The sequence below is a fragment of the Hyperolius riggenbachi genome, chromosome 7, assembly GCF_040937935.1.
Source record: "Hyperolius riggenbachi isolate aHypRig1 chromosome 7, aHypRig1.pri, whole genome shotgun sequence".
NCBI lineage: Eukaryota > Metazoa > Chordata > Amphibia > Anura > Hyperoliidae > Hyperolius > Hyperolius riggenbachi.
The window spans coordinates 297,958,921-297,977,843 of NC_090652.1; the positions used below are offsets into that span (position 1 = coordinate 297,958,921).

Here is an 18,923-nt window from a genome sequence, read left to right on the forward strand (position 1 = left end):
TCAGTTCAACATTATAATTGCATTACTGATCAGTGAATGCTTTTTTTTCATGACTTTAAAAAAAAAGCTGATTCTTTAGGAAACCTAAATTTAGGAAACTTAAAGTAAATTAAACAAAGTCAGTTTACCTGGGGCTTCTACCACCCCCCTGCGCCGTGACATACCAATCATCCGGTCCCCTGCAGTGACCGGCCACCACGCCTGCAAGGCCCTGGCCGCGCACATCCTCCATCACGCTCTCTTCGCCAGGAGCGCCCTGCACATGCGTAGTACTAGAAAATCTCTACTGTGCATGCGCAGGACACTCCTGGTGACGGGAGCGCGATTGAGGACACATACTACCAGGGCCGCGCAGGTACATTGGCCATCGATTCGCCGAGCTGCTGAAAACAAAAGTGGGTTACTGCGAGGGACCGGATGATCGGTTTATCCCGGTGTGGGCACAGGGCGGCTCCAGGGAGCTGGTAGAAGCCCCAGGTAAGTTAAACTGGCTTTTTTTTAATGACTTCAGGTTTCCTTTAAGTGTACTTATGAGGCCAGATCATCCACAAGGCAGTTGCCACGGCCTGGAGAAAGTTTAGGGGCCTAATGGATGCTACCCCCACCAAATTGTACAAAAATAGCCAGGTGATCATCCGCAGTGGGCAAAAACGGTTATCTTGCCCAAGGACCCATTTCATCTTCAGCCTTTTCTGGACTATGATAAATAATTAAGTACTTGAATTTCTGATCTGTGTCTCTGTTTTAAAATACTGGCATGTGACTTTATATTTTGTGTAGACTATGAGGTAACTCATCATCAGTTACAGTTTCATACTTAGTGTGAGCTAAATTGTTAATAAAAACTCCAGAGGCATGATAAGAAGTGTAGAAAAACTAGTGAATCATGGAGATGTCAGCACACACTGAAGCTGATTTACTATCAGTATAGGCACAGAATAACCGATCATACTGTACATGCTGGTGGTAGTAGAGATCAGCACACACTGCAGCTAGTTTACTATCAGTATAGACACAGTGTAACAGCTTATACTGTACATACTGGAGGTAGTAGAGATCAGCACATACTGTAACTAGTTTCCTATCAGTATAGGCACACAATAATAGCTCATACTGTACATGTTGGAGGTTGTACAGATCAGCGCACACTGCAGCTAGTTTACTATCACTATAGGCACAGAATAAATGACTATAGGCACCTAATTTTGACTAAAGTCAAAAGCACAAGTGGTGCCAAGCTCCTTTTGGACTCTGTGCTGTTTATTGCCTGATGAAGCGGGATTTTGCCTGCGAAACGCGTTGCAATTTGTGCTAGGAGTATGTGAATAAATTGCTTTCGACTATAATCGACAGTACTTGTGTCTGCTTTTGGGTTGGCTGGTCCACCACCGCATCCCGGACGTTTTAAACATTTTAGTGATTTTTTTATCCTACTGGCGCCTCTGTACAGCTCTACATATCAAAAGCACAAGTATCTGTGTTGCATTACTGATAATGTCCCTAGTTTAAGACATTTTAAGCACACACATTATAAATAGACTAACATTGCCAAGTCGCACATGCGCAGACGAGCGCGGTCTGGAGGATTTACTAGACAACAGAACAGCTGGAGAGGATGGCAAGTGACCCACGCACCTAATGGGGCTGGAGAAATAACCAGGTATGTATAAATAACCCCACAACCGCCATCTCAGGTTTGCTTTAAAGGGAAACTTCAGCCTAAACAAACATACTGTCATTAAGTTACATTAGTTGTGTTAATTAAAATATAGAAGTATTCTAATGTCTTACCCACACGGTTTTAAAATAACAGCCCAATGTTTGTGATTTCATGGGGGCAGCCATCTTTTTCATGGGGGCAGCCATCTTTTTGGTTGAAAGGAGGTGACAGGGAGCATGAGAGACAGTCCCAACTGTCCTGTGTCCTGATCACCCCTCCCAGCTGCATGCGCTAGGCTTCAAATCTCAAATAAAAAAAAAACAGATTTGCGCCAAAACAGCAGAACGAGAACAACATCAGCAATCCCATCATGCTTTGCACAGCATTAGGGGAAAAATGCCCGGGCAGTTTTCTTCTGTGCAGCTAAAAATGAGGCTTGGGTAAGAAAAACAAAGTTCTGATGCTGTGAAACTGTTAAAGAAACACCAAGCCTTTTCACTGCTGCTGAGTAGTGATGCTCAAATACCCCTTTTTAAAATTCGAGTTTGGTCGAATTCGAATAGTAAATTATTCGAGGTCAGTCGAATATTCGAGTCGAATAATTTTTACTATTCGATTCGACCTCGGACTTCGAGCTCACTATTCGAGTCGGTATTCGAGCTAACTATTCGAGCTGACTATTCGAATTGGCCTTAAATAGCTTCCAACACTTGTTTTGAGGGTGAATGATGCAAGAAACCTCTTTTTTTCCAAGTAACAACAGCAAGTGATTATGTGGGGATGTTCCTTTAAAAAAAAATGTGGAAAGAGAAGTTGTGTCCTTAATTTTGTTCAGTAGTGTTACTGTATATACTTGTTCTTCTTCTTCTTTATCTTTCTTCTTCTTCTTCTCGATCTTCTTCTTCTATATCTTCTTCTTCTTCTTCTATATCTTCTTCTTCTTCTATATCTTCTTCTTCTTCTTCTATATTGTCTTCATCTTCATCTTCTTCTTCTTCTTCTTCTTCTTCTTCTTCTTCTTCTTCTTCTTCATCTTCTTCATCTTCTTCATCATCATCTTCTTCTTCTTCTTCTTCATCTTCTTCTTCTTCTTCATCTTCTTCTTCTTCATCTTCTTCATCTTCTTCTTCTTTTTCATCTTCTTCTTCATCATCTTCTTCATCTTCTTCTTCATCTTCTTCTTCTTCTTCATCTTCATCTTCTCCTTCCTTTTCAATATCGTCTTCTTCTTCTTCACGTATTTCTCTTTTCAATTTTTTTTTAAAGGAATGCAGCTATTTTTGAGCGTAACAAATAGCTGGTGGGCGCACGCATGTTGGAAGCGCCATTGTATGTGCTCCCTGGCAGTGGAAACACAAAGACAGCAGGAGGTAAATTCAGCAGCAGGAGGAGGAGGATGAGTGTGTGGCAGCAGGCAGTCAATGAGGCAGGCAGCTCGCCGTGACATAATAGCCCTGGTACCTAGCGGTGATACCAGGGCTGTAAATAAACACAACAGGAGGTCCCAGACAGCGGTCGTGCAGCCCACATTGTGTCCAATACACAACTGGGACAACACAGTTTTCAACCCGGGCACCTCAGAAAAATTAAACCTTTTTTTTTTTTTTATGGTTTTTTGGTTTTTGGTTTTGCAACCAATATAGCTATTGTTTGACGTAATAGCTGGTGGCAGAGTGGCAGCAGAAGGTAAATCATCTGTGTACCCTGGCAGTGGGAAACACAGACAGACAGCAGCAGCAGGAGGAGGAATGGAGGAGTAGGCGAGCAGCTATTGTTTGACGTAATAGCTGGTGGCAGAGTGGCAGCAGAAGGTAAATCATCTGTGTACCCTGGCAGTGGGAAACACAGACAGACAGCAGCAGCAGCAGCAGGAGGAGGTATGGAGGAGCAGTGTGAGTGTGGCAGCAGGTAGGCAGCGTGACATAATAGCCCTGGTACCTAGCGGTGATACCAGCGCTGTAAATAAACACAACAGGAGGTCCCAGACAGCGGTCGTGCAGCCCACATTGTGTCCAATACACAACTGGGACAACACAGTTTTCAACCCGGGCACCTCAGAAAAATTAAACCTTTTTTTTTTTTTTATGGTTTTTTGGTTTTTGGTTTTGCAACCAATATAGCTATTGTTTGACGTAATAGCTGGTGGCAGAGTGGCAGCAGAAGGTAAATCATCTGTGTACCCTGGCAGTGGGAAACACAGACAGACAGCAGAAGGGCAGTACACAGCAGCCCACTGTAGGTGTAAAATGTGTGGCTGCAGGTGACGTAATAGTCAAAGTGAACCAGGCTGGCTTAGTGAGCAGGAGCCAGGAGGTGGTAAAGGGTGGTAAGGCACATTAACGATGGTTCCGGCAGCCAGTTCATGTCTCCCTCTCGCCGACAACAGGGGCCAGGAACTCGCCTTCCACCCACGCCTGGTTCATCTTGAGAAACGTCAGCCTGTCCACAGACTTGTGAGACAGACGTGAGCGTTTCTCGGTGACCACGCCACCAGCTGCACTGAAGCAGCGCTCGGACAGCACGCTGGAAGGGGGGCAGGACAGCACTTCCAGGGCGTACTGCGCCAGCTCGCTCCAGATCTCCATGCGCTTGACCCAATACTCCATGGGATCAACAGGGGCATCGCTGTCAAGCCCGCTGTACGACCCCATGTAGTCAGCCACCATGCGGGTCAGGCGCTGGCTGTGACCGGAGGAGGATGCTGCTGCATGCATCTCCTCTCTAGTCACTGCTGCCGGAGCCTCTACAGTCCTGTAGAGCTCGTGGCTGAGAGACAGCAGGTCTGTGGGGCGCTTGCTGCTGCTGGATGCAGGCACCTGCTGCTGCCTCTGTGCTGGCTGCTGGACAGTGGGGGTGGAAGGCTGGGGGAAGGCTTCCTCCAAGCGCTCAACAAGGGCCTGCTGCAAGCTCCTTATTTGTTGCGCTGGGTCTCCTCCTGCAGGCGGCAGGAACTGGCTCAACTTCCCCTTGAGGCGTGGGTCCAACATCATGCTGATCCAGATGTCCTCCCTCTGCTTCATCTGGATCACCCTGGGGTCCCTGCGCAGGCACGTCAGCATGTGCGCTGCCATTGGGAAGAGGCGGGCCACGTCTGCTGGCACATCGACGTCAGTGCTGTCCTCATCCTCCTCCTCTGCCGCCTCATCCTCTCTCCACCCCCGCACCAACTCAGCTGCGCTGTGCTGATCCCCCTCATCAGCTGCCAGGTCAGGGACCTCCACCAAGTCCTCCTCCTCCTCCCCCTCAGAGGTGGACTGCGCAGCTGGTTGCCGCTCCTGCTGGTCCAAGGCTGCCGCTCCCTGTTCCAGCAAAGCATCGAGGGCCCTGTTCAGCAGAGAAACCAGGGGCACCCACTCGCAGACCATAGCATGGTCCCTGCTCACCATGTTTGTGGCCTGCAGGAAGGGAGCCAGCACTAAGCACACCTGCTGCATGTGCCTCCAGTCATCATCGGGGACGATGGACGGGATGTTGCTGGTCTTGTCCCTTCTCTGAGCTGCGGAAACAGTGGCCAGGGCAAGGTACTGTTTGACAGCGCGCCTCTGTTCAACCAGACGCTCCAACATCGCCAGGGTGGAGTTCCAGCGAGTCGGAACGTCAAGGATCAGCCGATGGCGTGGCAGATCCAGCTCCTTTTGCACGTCTTCCAGGCTCGCACAGGCTGCAGCCGAGCGCCGGAAGTGACGCACAACATTCCTTGCCGTTTCCAGCAGTTCGCCCATCCCCTGGTAGGTGCGCAGGAACTTCTGCACCACCAGGTTCAGCATGTGGGCAAGACAGGGGATGTGGGTCAGGTTTCCCCTGTCTATTGCGGCAACCAGATTGGCCCCATTGTCGGCCACCACCTCTCCGACTCTGAGGCCTCTGGGGGTCAGCCAAATCCTCTCCTGCTCCTGGAGTTTGGCCAACACATGGGTTGCCGTCAGCTTGGTCTTCCCAAGGCTGACCAAGTGCAGCAGCGCTTGGCAGTGGCGGGCCTTCACGCTGCTGCTGAGGCGGGGGGTTTGGCCAGGTGTGCCGGAGGATGGCAGAGGATCGGAGGAACCTGCTGCAGTTCCCCTGAGCCTGCGGGGTGGCACCACCCACTGTGTTGCTGCTGCTGCTGTGCCCGCTGCTGCTCTCCCATCCTCACCCCCTTCCACCAAGCTGACCCTGTGGACAGTGAAGGACAGGTAGCGGCCTGTCCCGAAGCGGCTGCTCCAGGAGTCCATGGTGACGTGGACCCTTTCACCAACCGCGTGCTCCAGCCCTCGCTCCACATTGGCCATCACAAAGCGGTGCAGTGCAGGAATGGCCTTGCGGGCAAAGAAGTGTCTGCTGGGGAGCTGCCAGTCTGGGGCTGCGCAAGCAAGCAGCGCACGAATGTCGCTCCCCTCCTGCACGAGCGTGTACGGCAGGAGTTGGGAGCACATGGCCCGTGCCAGCAAGCCGTTCAGCTGCCGCACGCGACGGCTGCTGGGAGGCAGAGCCCTAACCACCCCCTGGAAGGACTCGCTCAAAAGGCTCTGGCGTGGCCTTTTGCTGACACGGGAATCAGCAGACACAGCAGAGGAGGCCACTGAGGACTGGCTGCCAGAACAGGCCTCAGTGTCGGCGGCAGGAGTTGCAGAGGGGGGAGGAGCAGTGCGTTTCCGCACTCCTGCTGGTGCTGCTGGAGGAGCAGGAGGGCGGGTGGCTGCTGTTGCTGCTGCTGCTGCTGAAGGCTGTGCAGTGATGGGTGTGGTGCCACTGCCAGCAGCAGATGCCTTCAGCCTCTGGAACTCCTCATGCTGGTGGAAATGTTTAGCCGCAAGGTGGTTGATGAGCGAGCTGGTGCTGAACTTTAAGGGGTCTGCACCTCTGCTCAACTTCCGCTGACAGTGGTTGCAAGTGGCGTACTTACTGTACACAGTGGGCATGGTGAAAAACCGCCAGATTGGTGACAGAAACTTCCCCCTACGGCATGGAAGCGCTGCTGCCTGTCTCCCTGTGGTGGTTGGGGGGGGGGCTTGGGTGCGGCTGGGGGTGGTACTGGCTGATGCTGCTGCTGCTGCTGCTGAGCCTGAGACACCAGCAGGCTGTGGGACGCTGCCAATGCTTGCAATGATGCGCCTCCTTGCAAGGCCCACAAGCGCATCCTCCTCCTCCTCCTCAGAGCTGCTGAGGACGACATCCCCTGGAGGTGGTGGCACCCAGTCTCTGTCTGTCACCGGGTCATCATCATCCTCCCCCTCCTGAAACATGTCCTGCTGGGATGAGGACCCCCCAAACTCCTCTCCTGATGCATGGATGGGCTGCTTGACTGTCGCCACAGTCTTGCTGTCCAATCCCTCATCCCCCAAAGTGCCCATCAGCATCTCCTCCTCAAGATCGCCAACAACAGCAGACAATTTACTCATGATGCCTGGGGTCAAAAGACTGCTGAATGACAGGTCGGCGAGTGACGGTGAACTGGCCTCCTCCCCAGACCCTGCTGGGCGGCTGCTGCGAACAGGGGTGGTGGTGGTGGTGAGGGTGGAGGCCTCGGATGCAGAGCTGATGGCGGGCTGCTCATCCTCCGTCATGAGTTGCACCACAGTGTCTGCATCCTTTTCCTCAATGGGACGTTTCCGACCCGGCTGGAGGAAAATGGGAGCAGGTGCTACACGCTGCTGCTGCTGTGTCTCTGCAGCGTGAGTTGCAGATGCTCCTGCTGGGCGGCGCCCAAGGCGTCCACGGCCAGTGGCTATGGGAGGAATGTTAGCCACTGACGCTGCTGCTGCTGCTGCGGAACTGTGCATGGTGGCGCGCCCGCGGCCGCGGCTTGCCACAATGCTGCTCCCTCTCCTCCTGATTCCCTTGCTGCCCTTCCCCTTGCCCAAACCGCGCTGGCTGCCACTTCCAGACATCTTAAATGTTTTGGGCGTATAGACAAAAGTTTTGTAAAAGGGCGGGTGAAAAGTGGGGTACTTTAATGGAGTGGGTTGGTTGGTGAGGTGACTGAGTGAGTGTCCCCTAGTACAGTAAGTAAGTAGTAACAGTCAGGAAGTACAACTAGCAGTTACAATAATCAGTAGTAATCACAAGTAAATTTAGTGTGTGTACACTCAGACAGTGAGTGCACGCACGCAGGAGCTAGTAGCCTATGAACACAGTGACTGAGTGTCCTAGACTCCTAGTACAGTAAGAGTAAGTAGTAACAGTAAGTAGAACTAACTAATTACAATAATCAATCAGCGATCAGAAGGAAATGGAGTGTGGGTGTGTGTACACTCAGACAGTGAGTGCACGCACGCAGGAGCTAGTAGCCTATGAACACAGTGACTGAGTGTCCTAGACTCCTAGTACAGTAAGAGTAAGTAGTAACAGTAAGTAGAACTAACTAATTACAATAATCAATCAGCGATCAGAAGGAAATGGAGTGTGGGTGTGTGTACACTCAGACAGTGAGTGCACGCACGCAGGAGCTAGTAGCCTATGAACACAGTGACTGAGTGTCCTAGACTCCTAGTACAGTAAGAGTAAGTAGTAACAGTAAGTAGAACTAACTAATTACAATAATCAATCAGCGATCAGAAGGAAATGGAGTGTGGGTGTGTGTACACTCAGACAGTGAGTGCACGCACGCAGGAGCTAGTAGCCTATGAACACAGTGACTGAGTGTCCTAGACTCCTAGTACAGTAAGAGTAAGTAGTAACAGTAAGTACAACTAACTAATTACGATAATCAATCAGCGATCAGAAGGAAATGGAGTGTGGGTGTGTGTACACTCAGACAGTGAGTGCACGCACGCAGGAGCTAGTAGCCTATGAACACAGTGACTGAGTGTCCTAGACTCCTAGTACAGTAAGAGTAAGTAGTAACAGTAAGTAGAACTAACTAATTACAATAATCAATCAGCGATCAGAAGGAAATGGAGTGTGGGTGTGTGTACACTCAGACAGTGAGTGCACGCACGCAGGAGCTAGTAGCCTATGAACACAGTGACTGAGTGTCCTAGACTCCTAGTACAGTAAGAGTAAGTAGTAACAGTAAGTAGAACTAACTAATTACAATAATCAATCAGCGATCAGAAGGAAATGGAGTGTGGGTGTGTGTACACTCAGACAGTGAGTGCACGCACGCAGGAGCTAGTAGCCTATGAACACAGTGACTGAGTGTCCTAGACTCCTAGTACAGTAAGAGTAAGTAGTAACAGTAAGTAGAACTAACTAATTACAATAATCAATCAGCGATCAGAAGGAAATGGAGTGTGGGTGTGTGTACACTCAGACAGTGAGTGCACGCACGCAGGAGCTAGTAACCTATGAACACAGTGACTGAGTGTCCTAGACTCCTAGTACAGTAAGAGTAAGTAGTAACAGTAAGTAGAACTAACTAATTACAATAATCAATCAGCGATCAGAAGGAAATAGAGTGTGGGTGGTGTGTGTACACTCAGACAGTGAGTGACCGCACGCAGGAGCTAGTAGCCTATGGACAGTGACTGAGTGTCCTAGACTCCTAGTACAGTAAGAGTAAGTAGTAACAGTAAGTAGAACTAACTAATTACAATAATCAATCAGCGATCAGAAGGAAATGGAGTGTGGGTGTGTGTACACTCAGACAGTGAGTGCACTCACGCAGGAGCTAGTAGCCTATGAACACAGTGACTGAGTGTCCTAGACTCCTAGTACAGTAAGAGTAAGTAGTAACACTAAGTAGAACTAACTAATTACAATAATCAATCAGCGATCAGAAGGAAATGGAGTGTGGGTGTGTGTACACTCAGACAGTGAGTGCACGCACGCAGGAGCTAGTAGCCTATGGACAGTGACTGAGTGTCCTAGACTCCTAGTACAGTAAGAGTAAGTAGTAACAGTAAGTAGAACTAACTAATTACGATAATCAATCAGCGATCAGAAGGAAATAGAGTGTGTGTTGTGTGTGAGTGCAGTGCGCACACGCAGGAGCTAGTAGCCTATATGAACAGTGACAGTGAGTGTCCCTACGGGTACAGTAAGAGTAAGTAGTAAGTAAGTACAACTAACTAACAATAATCTATCAGTAATCAGAAGGAAATAGAGTGTGTGTACACACAGACAGTGAGTGAGTGCACACACGCAGGAGCTAGCTAGTAGCCTATAAACAGTGACAGTCAGTGAGTGTCCTACTCCTAGTACAGTATAACTACAATACTATTAGTAAAGGACAGCAGAAATACTGGTATAGATGAGAGAAATAAACAGAGGACAGCTGCCCACAGAGGCAAGGCCCCCCTGAGGCCTAAACCTGTAAGCTTGCAGCAGCTGCCTGTCTCTAATGTAACACACAAGCTACTAACTAAAATACAATGTCTATCTAACTAACAACAATATAGGTGTATATGGCAGGTGTAGGTGAGCAAAAACGCTAGGTAAATGATCACAATAGAGCACTTGCTAAGCCAAAGCACAAAGGAGCAACTCTCTCTCTGTACAAGTCTCAGGCAAGCATGGAGAAACGGAACATGGCGGCCGCTATTTATAGGGTAGGGGCTGGCCAGGGTCCCCCTCTGTGATTGGCTGCCGTCAGAGGGCCTGGGAGCCCTCTGATTGGCTCTAAGGACATCAATCTGGGCTATGACGCTATTCGAGCTCGGTACCGAGCTCGAATAGCGCCGGGTTGCTCGAATAGCTCGAATAGTGAATGGGCTATTCGAGTGTACTCGGATAGCCCATTCGAATAGCTCCAACTATTCGGAGCTCGAATACCGAGCTCGAATAGCTGAAAAAGAGCTCGAATATTCGAGCTACTCGAATATTCGAGCTCTGCTGAGCACCACTGCTGCTGAGTAGATTTTTAGTCTGGAGGTTCACTTTAAGGGAACCTGAAGCAAGAGTTATATGGAGGATGCCATATTTATTTCCTTTTAAGCAATACCAGTTGTCTGGCTGTCCTGCTGATCATTCTGGCTGCAGCAGTGTCTGAATCACACACCTGGAACAAGCATACAGCTAATCTAGTCAGATATTTGTCAGAAACATCTGATATGCATGCTTGTTCAGGGTCTATGACTAAAAGCATTAGAGTTGGAAGATCAGCAGGACAGCCCTGCAACTAGTATTGTTTAAAACAAAATAAATATCTCAGCCTCCATATCCCTCTCACTAGGTGTCCTATTTAGATCATTTAGGTGTGATAAGTAGTAATAACATTATTGGGAGCCGTGCTGATATCTCAAAATTGCTTGGGGGCTGAAGTGGTTAATAAATATTAGAACTAGAGAAAGTTGTAGAAGGGCCTGCATTATGATTTTTCCTCTATATATGACATATTTTGGTAGTCTCCCCGTCTTTCGGCACTCTTGCCTGCTGTCCCTGGGATTTGATATATCTCACGCCGCTGTAAGTAAAGACAGCCGAGTGGTAGTTGTGCTGTAGCAGCAATTTGTACGGCGTAATAAGCCAATGATAAGACTATTATATAACAGGCGTCTGCCATGAGGACGGTATTGCTGTGCAAAGCAGGAGGAGTTTTCCCATCAGCTGTATATATGATACGTACACAGGCAGCAAGGCCAGTCTGGCTGTCAAATTTCGGATTCACCATCCAAAATATGTTGTTAAACGTCTCAGTTCCCGTATGATAAGGAGTGGGATGGGGACAGGATGAGCAGTTTGGGTTCTAATACTGGAAATTGAGATCAGTGTGTGGATTACTGCAGTTTGAAGAGTAAGGGCTGTGCTATCATTATTTAGAATTTATAAAGCGCCGACATCTTCCGCAGCGCTGTACAGAGTATATTGTCCTGTCACTGACTGTCCCTCAGAGGGGCTCACAATCTAATCCCTACCATAGTCATGTCTATGTATGTATCATGTAGTGTGTGTATCGTAGCCAATTAACTTATCTGTATGTTTTTGGTATGTGGGAGGAAACAGGAGTGCCTGGAGGAAACCCACAGACATGGGGTGAACATACAAACTCCATGCAGATAGTGCCCTGGCTGGGATTCGAACTGAGGACCCAGCGCTGCAAGGCGAGAGTGCTAACCGTTATGCCGCCGTACTATCTCTACTAAACATGCACCGGTGCCTACAGCAGATACAGTTGGCCTGGCGATACCGTTTTGTACCTCACCTATTCTCCAATGCCATGTCTATCCCATCACCGCCAGTCCCCTCCTCTATCCATCCATCCTCCCTCCCCTCTCTCCTCCTCTCTTACCTGAGAGCGTCTTTTGATCCAACTCTTCTTCATGTCTGAGAATGGGGGGCAGCTGAAGAAGGGACCCCCCGACGAGGCTCGGCTACACTTCCTCGGCTCCCGGCGCAGCTTCTTGAGGAAGAGACCCGGGCATCTAGGAGGGTCCAAAGGCATGGAAGCCGAGGCGCTGAGGCATAAGGGGGGGACGTGAGGAACCTGCTGCCAACCCCGGGCCGATGGATGTCAGATCTCGGTGGCCACTAATTGTGTTGCTGCCGCTCCCAAAGCAGCAGCCAAGTCAGGAATACAATGCTTTGAGAGCCAGGGGGAGGGATGGGGGATGGAGACAGGAGGGGAGGGTGCGCAGATGGGAGCGAGCAAGGGAGGAGAGATGGAAAGAAGTGCATGGCTGAGAACAGGTTTCAGAGTGCTGCCTCGTGCTGGACCACTGAAGAGCATCTCTCTGTACTGGTACCTAGACTGCTTCTTCCTGGACCACTGAGAAGCATCTCTCTGTACTGGTACCTAGACTGCTTCTTCCTGGCCACTGAAGAGCATCTCTCTGTACTGGTGCCTAGACTGCTTCTTCCTGGACCACTGAGGAGCATCTCTCTGTACTGGTACCTAGACTGCTTCTTCCTGGACCACTGAAGAGCATCTCTCTGTACTGGTGCCTAGACTGCTTCTTCCTGGACCACTGAAGAGCATCTCTCTGTACTGGTGCCTAGACTGCTTCTTCCTGGACCACTGAGGAGCATCTCTCTGTACTGGTGCCTAGACTGCTTCTTCCTGGACCACTGAGGAGCATCTCTCTGTACTGGTACCTAGACTGCTTCTTCCTGGACCACTGAGAAGCATCTCTTTGTACTGGTGCCTAGACTGCTTCTTCCTGGACCACTGAGGAGCATCTCTCTGTACTGGTGCCTAGACTGCTTCTTCCTGGACCACTGAGAAGCATCTCTCTGTAATGGTATCTAGACCGCTTCTTCCTGGACCACTGAGAAGCATCTCTCTGTACTGGTACCTAGACTGCTTCTTCCTGGACCACTGAGAAGAATCTCTCTGTACTGGTACCTAGACTGCTTCTCCCTGGACCACTGAGGAGCATCTCTCTGTAATGGTAACTAGACTGCTTCTTCCTTGACCACTGAGGAGCATCTCTCTGTATTGGTCCCTGGACCACGTCTCCTTGGATCACTGAGCTTCTTTCTATACTGGTGCCTAAACCACTTCTCCCTGGACCACTGAGGAGCATCTCTCTGTACTGGTGCCTAAACCACTTCTCCCTGAACCACTGAGGAGCATCTCTCTACACTGGTACCTAAACCGCTTCTTCTTGGACCACTGAGGAGCATCTCTCTGTACTACTGTAGTACCTAAACCGCTTTTCCCTGGACCACTGAGGAGCATCACTCTATACTGGTGCCTAAACCGCTTCTCCCTGCCCCTGGACCACTGAGAAGAATCTGTCTGTACTGGTGCCTAAACCGCTTCTCCCTGGACCACTGAGGAGCATCTCTCTGTACTGGTACCTAGACTACTTCTTCCTGGACCACTGAGAAGCATCTCTCTGCACTGGTACCCGGGCCAGACTGCTTCTTCCTGGACCACCGAGGAACATCTCTCTGTACTGGTGCCTAAACCACTTCTCCCTGGACCACTGAGGAGCATCTCTTTGTACTGGTGTCTAAACCACTTCTCCCTGGACCACTGAGGAACATCTCTCTGTACTGGTACCTAAACCACTTCTTCCTGGACCTCTGAGGAGCATCTCTTTGTAATGGTAACTAGACTGCTTCTTCCTGGACCACTGAGGAGCATATCTCTGTATTGGTCCCTGAACCACGTCTCCTTGGACCACTGAGCTTCTTTCTATACTGGTGCCTAAACCACTTCTCCCTGGACCACTGAGGAGCATCTCTCTGTACTGGTACCTAGACTGCTTCTCCCTGGACCACTGAGGAGCATCTCTCTGTACTGGTGCCTAAACCACTTCTCCCTGGACCACTGAGGTGCATCTCTCTGTACTGGTACCTAAACCGATTCCTCTTGGACCACTGAGGAGCATCTCTCTGTACTACTGTAGTACCTAAACCGCTTTTCCCTGGACCACGGAGGAGCATCTCTCTATACTGGTGCCTAAACCGCTTCTCCCTGGACCACTGAGAAGCATCTGTCTTACTGGTGCCTAAACCGCTTCTCCCTGGACCACTGAGAAGCATCTCTCTGTACTGGTACCTAGACTGCTTCTTCCTGGACCTCTGAGAAGCATCTCTCTGTACTGGTACCTAGACTGCTTCTCCCTGGACCTCTGAGGAGCATCTCTCTGTACTGGTACCTAAACCACTTCTTCCTGAACCTCTGAGGAGCATCTCTCTGTAATGGTACCTAAACCACTTCTTCCTGAACCTCTGAGGAGCATCTCTCTGTAATGGTAACTAGACTGCTTCTTCCTGGACCACTGAGGAGCATCTCTCTGTACTGGTGCCTAAACCACTTCTCCCTGGACCACTGAGGAGCATCTCTCTGTACTGGTAACTAAACCGCTTCTCCTTGGACCACTGAGGAGCATCTCTCTATACTGGTGCCTAAACCACTTCTCCCTGGACCACTGAGAAGCATCTGTCTGTACTGGTGCCTAAACCGCTTCTCCCTGGACCACTGAGAAAAATCTCTCTACTGGTGCCTAAACCCCTTCTCCCTGGACCACTGAGAAGCATCTCTCAGCACTAGTACCTCAAGCGCTTCTCCCTGGACCACTGAGGAGAATCTCTCTGTCTCTGTACTGGTACCTTAATCACATCTCCCTGTGTAACTTAGGATCATCTCTCTATACTGGTGCCTAAACCACTTCTCCCTGGACCACTGAGGAGCATCTCTCTGTACTGGTAACTAAACCGCTTCTCCTTGGACCACTGAGGAGCATCTCTCTATACTGGTGCCTAAACCACTTCTCCCTGGACCACTGAGAAGCATCTGTCTGTACTGGTGCCTAAACCGCTTCTCCCTGGACCACTGAGAAAAATCTCTCTACTGGTGCCTAAACCCCTTCTCCCTGGACCACTGAGAAGCATCTCTCAGCACTAGTACCTCAAGCGCTTCTCCCTGGACCACTGAGGAGAATCTCTCTGTCTCTGTACTGGTACCTTAATCACATCTCCCTGTGTAACTTAGGATCATCTCTCTATACTGGTGCCTAAACCACTTCTCCCTGGACCACTGAGGAGCATCTCTCTGTAATGGTACCTAGACTGCTTCTTCCTGGACCACTGAGAAGCATCTCTGTGTATTGGTACCTAAACCGCTTCTCTCTGGACCACTGAGAAACATCCCTCTGTACTTCTGTGTAAACCGCTTCTCCCTGGACCACTGAGGACTCGGAGCATCTCTCTGTACTGGTAACTAAACCGCTTCTCCCTGGATGACTGAGGAGCATCTCTCTGTACTGGTGCCTAAAACGCTTCTCCCTAGACCACTGAGGAGCATCTCTCTGTACTGGTGCCTAAACCACTGCTCCCTGGACCACTGAGCAGCATCTCTCTGTACTACTGTAGTACCTAAACCACTTTTCCCTGGACCACTGAGGAGCATCTCTCTATACTGGTGCCTAAACCACTTCTCCCTGGACCACTGAGAAGCATCTGTCTGTACTGGTGCCTAAACCGCTTCTCCCTGGACCACTGAGGAGAATCTCTCTGTACTGGTGCCTAAACCCCTTCTCCCTGGACCACTGAGAAGCATCTCTCAGCACTAGTACCTCAAGCGCTTCTCCCTGGACCACTGAGGAGAATCTCTCTGTCTCTGTACTGGTACCTTAATCACTTCTCCCTGTGTCACTTAGGATCATCTCTCTGTACTGGTGCCTAAACCACTTCTCCCTGGACCACTGAGGAGCATCTCTCTGTGTTGCTACCTAAACCACTTCTCCCTGTGCCACTGAGGAGCATCTCTCTGTAATGGTACCTAGACTGCTTCTTCCTGGACCACTGAGAAGCATCTCTGTGTATTGGTACCTAAACCGCTTCTCTCTGGACCATTGAGAAACATCCCTCTGTACTGGTACCTAAACCGCTACTCCCTGGATGACTGAGGAGCATCTCTCTGTACTGGTGCCTAAACCGCTTCTCCCTAGATCACTGAGGAGCATCTCTCTGTACTGGTGCCTAAACCACTGCTCCCTGGACCACTTAGGAGCTTCTCTCTGTACTGGTACCTAAATCGATTCTCCCTGGACCACTGAGGAGCATCTCTCTGTACTGGTACCTAAACCACTTCTCCCTGGACTACTGAGGAGCATCTCTCTGTATTGGTGCCTAAACCACTTCACCCTGGACCACTGAGGAGCATCTCTGTACTGGTACCTAAACCACTTCTCCCTGGACCACTGAGGAGCATCTCTCTGTACTGGTACCTAAACCACTTCTCCCTGGACTACTGAGGAGCATCTCTCTGTACTGGTACCTAAACCACTTCACCCTGGACCACTGAGGAGCATCTCTCTGTACTGGTACCTAAACCGCTTATCCCTGGACCACTGAGGAGCATCTCTCTGTACTGATATATGTAAAAGGAGAAACCGAGAGCCAAATATAGTGTAGTAGGTATTGACAATTGAGATTATTGAAAAGAGTACAATATTATACTCACAAACCAGGGTTTCCTCCAGGCAACCACTGTATAGGCAGGTGAGGAGATTATCCTGTCCTCACTCAGGATTAAGAAGTCGCTCTCTGTAGACAGGAGAAAAGGGGGATCCCCCTCCACCAAGGGGGGATCCCTGAGGCACCAGGTGTTAACCGGACCAGATGCTGTTGTGTGCTCCTATAATCTATTGGCTGATGAAGCAGGTCTAAGCCTGTGAAACGCGTTGCAACCCCCCTGGAGTATACCAATACATGTATTTTACTTGAATAGACAGTTTCTTGTGTCTGCTTGCAGGAGGTAAGTCCACCACTGCCTTCTAAGCATTTTTAAACTTTTTAGCGTTTGATTTTATCCTTTTGGCGCCTCTGTTCTTCTCAACGTACTATCTCTGTACTGGTAACTAAACTGCTTCTTCCTGGACCACTGAGAAGCATCTTCCTGTACTGGTGCCTGAACCACTTCTCCCTGAACCACTGAGGAGCATCTCTTTGTACTGGTACATAAGCTGCTTCATCCTGGACCACTGGGCAGCATCCTTCTTAACTTTTTGTGAAACTGGACTGGCCTGTTAGTGATTGCGGGCTGCAGCAGAGAGAGTTAACTCAGCTATGTCTCCTCTGGCCTCTGTCATGCATGCTGCCCTCCATCTTCCTGACACTTCTGCTTTTACAGTCCGAAGTCGTGAGGATGGAGAGTAGCGTGCAGTGCAGAGGCCTGAAACAGCGGCATAGGTGAATTAACCCTCAACGCTGTGGCACACGACCACTCACAGGTTGGTTCAAGGACTTTGAGTAAAAATGGGTATCTCCTTTGCTACGGATTAAAAAAGTGCCCAAGTACAAGAGGAGGTGACCCGAAGAAGGCATGGAGGGACAAAAAGAGCATTGTCACTGTTCTACAATATAGAAACTACAGACAGGAGTCTATTGTTTTCATGTGTGGAAACAAGGAGAAACAAAAACATGAGCGACACTCTGTCCATGAAAGGGGCACTATGACGAAACATTGTAAAATTTAAAATATGTGCAAACATATACAAATAAGAAGTATGGTACATTTTTTCCAGAGTAAAATGAGCCATAAATTACTTTTCTCCAATGTTGCTGTCACTTACAGCAGGTAGTAGAAATCTGACAGAAGTGACAGGTTTTGGACTAGTCCATCTCTTCATAGGGGATTCTCTGCAAGGCTTTTATTCTTTATAAAGATATTCCCTAAAAAGGATTTAAACAATGATGCTGGCCAGCTTCCCTGCTCCCTACACAGTTTTTTGTCAGTTGGACGGAGCAACTGCCATTCACTAAGTGCTTTTGAAAATAAATAAATCCCTGAGCATCCCCCCATAAAGAGATGGACTAGTCCAAAACCTGTCACTCTGTCAGATGTCTACTACCTACTGTAAGTGACAGCAACATAGGAGAAAAATAATTTATGGCTCATTTTACTCTAGAAAAAATGTACTTCTTATATGTTTGTTTGCACATATTTTAAATTTTTTGCCAAGTGCCCCTTTAAAGAAAGACCGTAACCAAGAATTGAACTTCATCCCAATCAGTAGCTGATACCCCCTTTCCCATGAGAAATCTTTTCCTTTTCTTAAATGGATCATCAGGGGAATCTGTATGCTGATATTGTGGTGAAACCCCTCCCACAGTGTGATGTCAGGACCATGATTCTGACATCACACTGTGGGAGCCTTGTTGCATTGTGGGAAATAACAGCTGTTTACAGCTTTTCCCAGCTGTTCCCAACTGCAAAAAGCAAGCAGCATCTCCTTCCACTGACATCACCTGCCAGCAGTAAAAAATGTCACCATGTGATAAATGTCAGAATGTAAATCAGTGAGTGGAAAGATTTTACAATGGGCAAACACTGACTAAATCATTTACATAATTATTGTAAAAATGAAGCATTTTATTTTTTATTACATTATTTTCACTGGAGTTCCTCTTTAAAGGACCACTCCAGCGAAAAAAAACAAGCAGTTAAAATCTGACAGAACTGACAAGTTTTGGATTAGTCAATCTCCTTATGGAGGATTCTCAGAGTTTTCTTTGTTTTCAAAAGCCTTTCCCGAATAGCAGTTTAACTGACAAAATAGTAAGATACCAGTCAGCCTCCCTACTCAGGTGCACACTATTTTGGTAGTTAGACTTAGCAACTGCCGTTCAGAAAATACTGAGTAGATTCAGAGAATCCCCCATGAGGAGATGAACCCGTCCAAAACCTGTCGGTTCTGTCAGATTGTAACGGCTTAGTTTTTTTGAGATCGTGGTCCTTTAAAAGAACTGCAGGACCCAGCATGTCGTCCCTCCTCCCCTCTCCATTGAATAGTACATTCTGAGTGCAGCACCACGGAATATGTTGGCGCTTTATAAATCAATAATAATGCCTGTAAGTGAAGGCGTGCGCACAGCAATCGTTCCCAGAACTGTGAACAAGCGATCGTTAAGGGTGACAGTAATTGCGCGTGTTGTATAAGGCCTAAATGCT

The 18,923-nt window shown here is 48.9% G+C and overlaps 1 protein-coding gene and 1 long non-coding RNA gene across 7 annotated transcripts in view; one reads left to right on the forward strand and one right to left on the reverse strand.

Annotated features, from left to right (window-relative positions):
- The window catches only part of SPEG (striated muscle enriched protein kinase), a 369,258-nt gene that overhangs the window by 255,167 nt on the left and 95,168 nt on the right, over window positions 1-18,923 (reverse strand). Inside the window, exon 1 of one of the 5 annotated variants that reach the window (XM_068246026.1) lies at window positions 11,808-12,086. The exons of the other annotated variants lie outside the window; for them this stretch is intronic. Within the exon in view, the coding sequence (XP_068102127.1) occupies window positions 11,808-11,960 (153 nt within the window). The 5' untranslated portion in view covers window positions 11,961-12,086. Of the gene's footprint in view, window positions 1-11,807; window positions 12,087-18,923 lie in introns of those variants that run through there. 5 annotated transcript variants of the gene reach the window in all.
- LOC137525158 (uncharacterized) overlaps window positions 1-18,923 on the forward strand; it is a 152,728-nt gene that overhangs the window by 358 nt on the left and 133,447 nt on the right. The window lies entirely within an intron of this gene.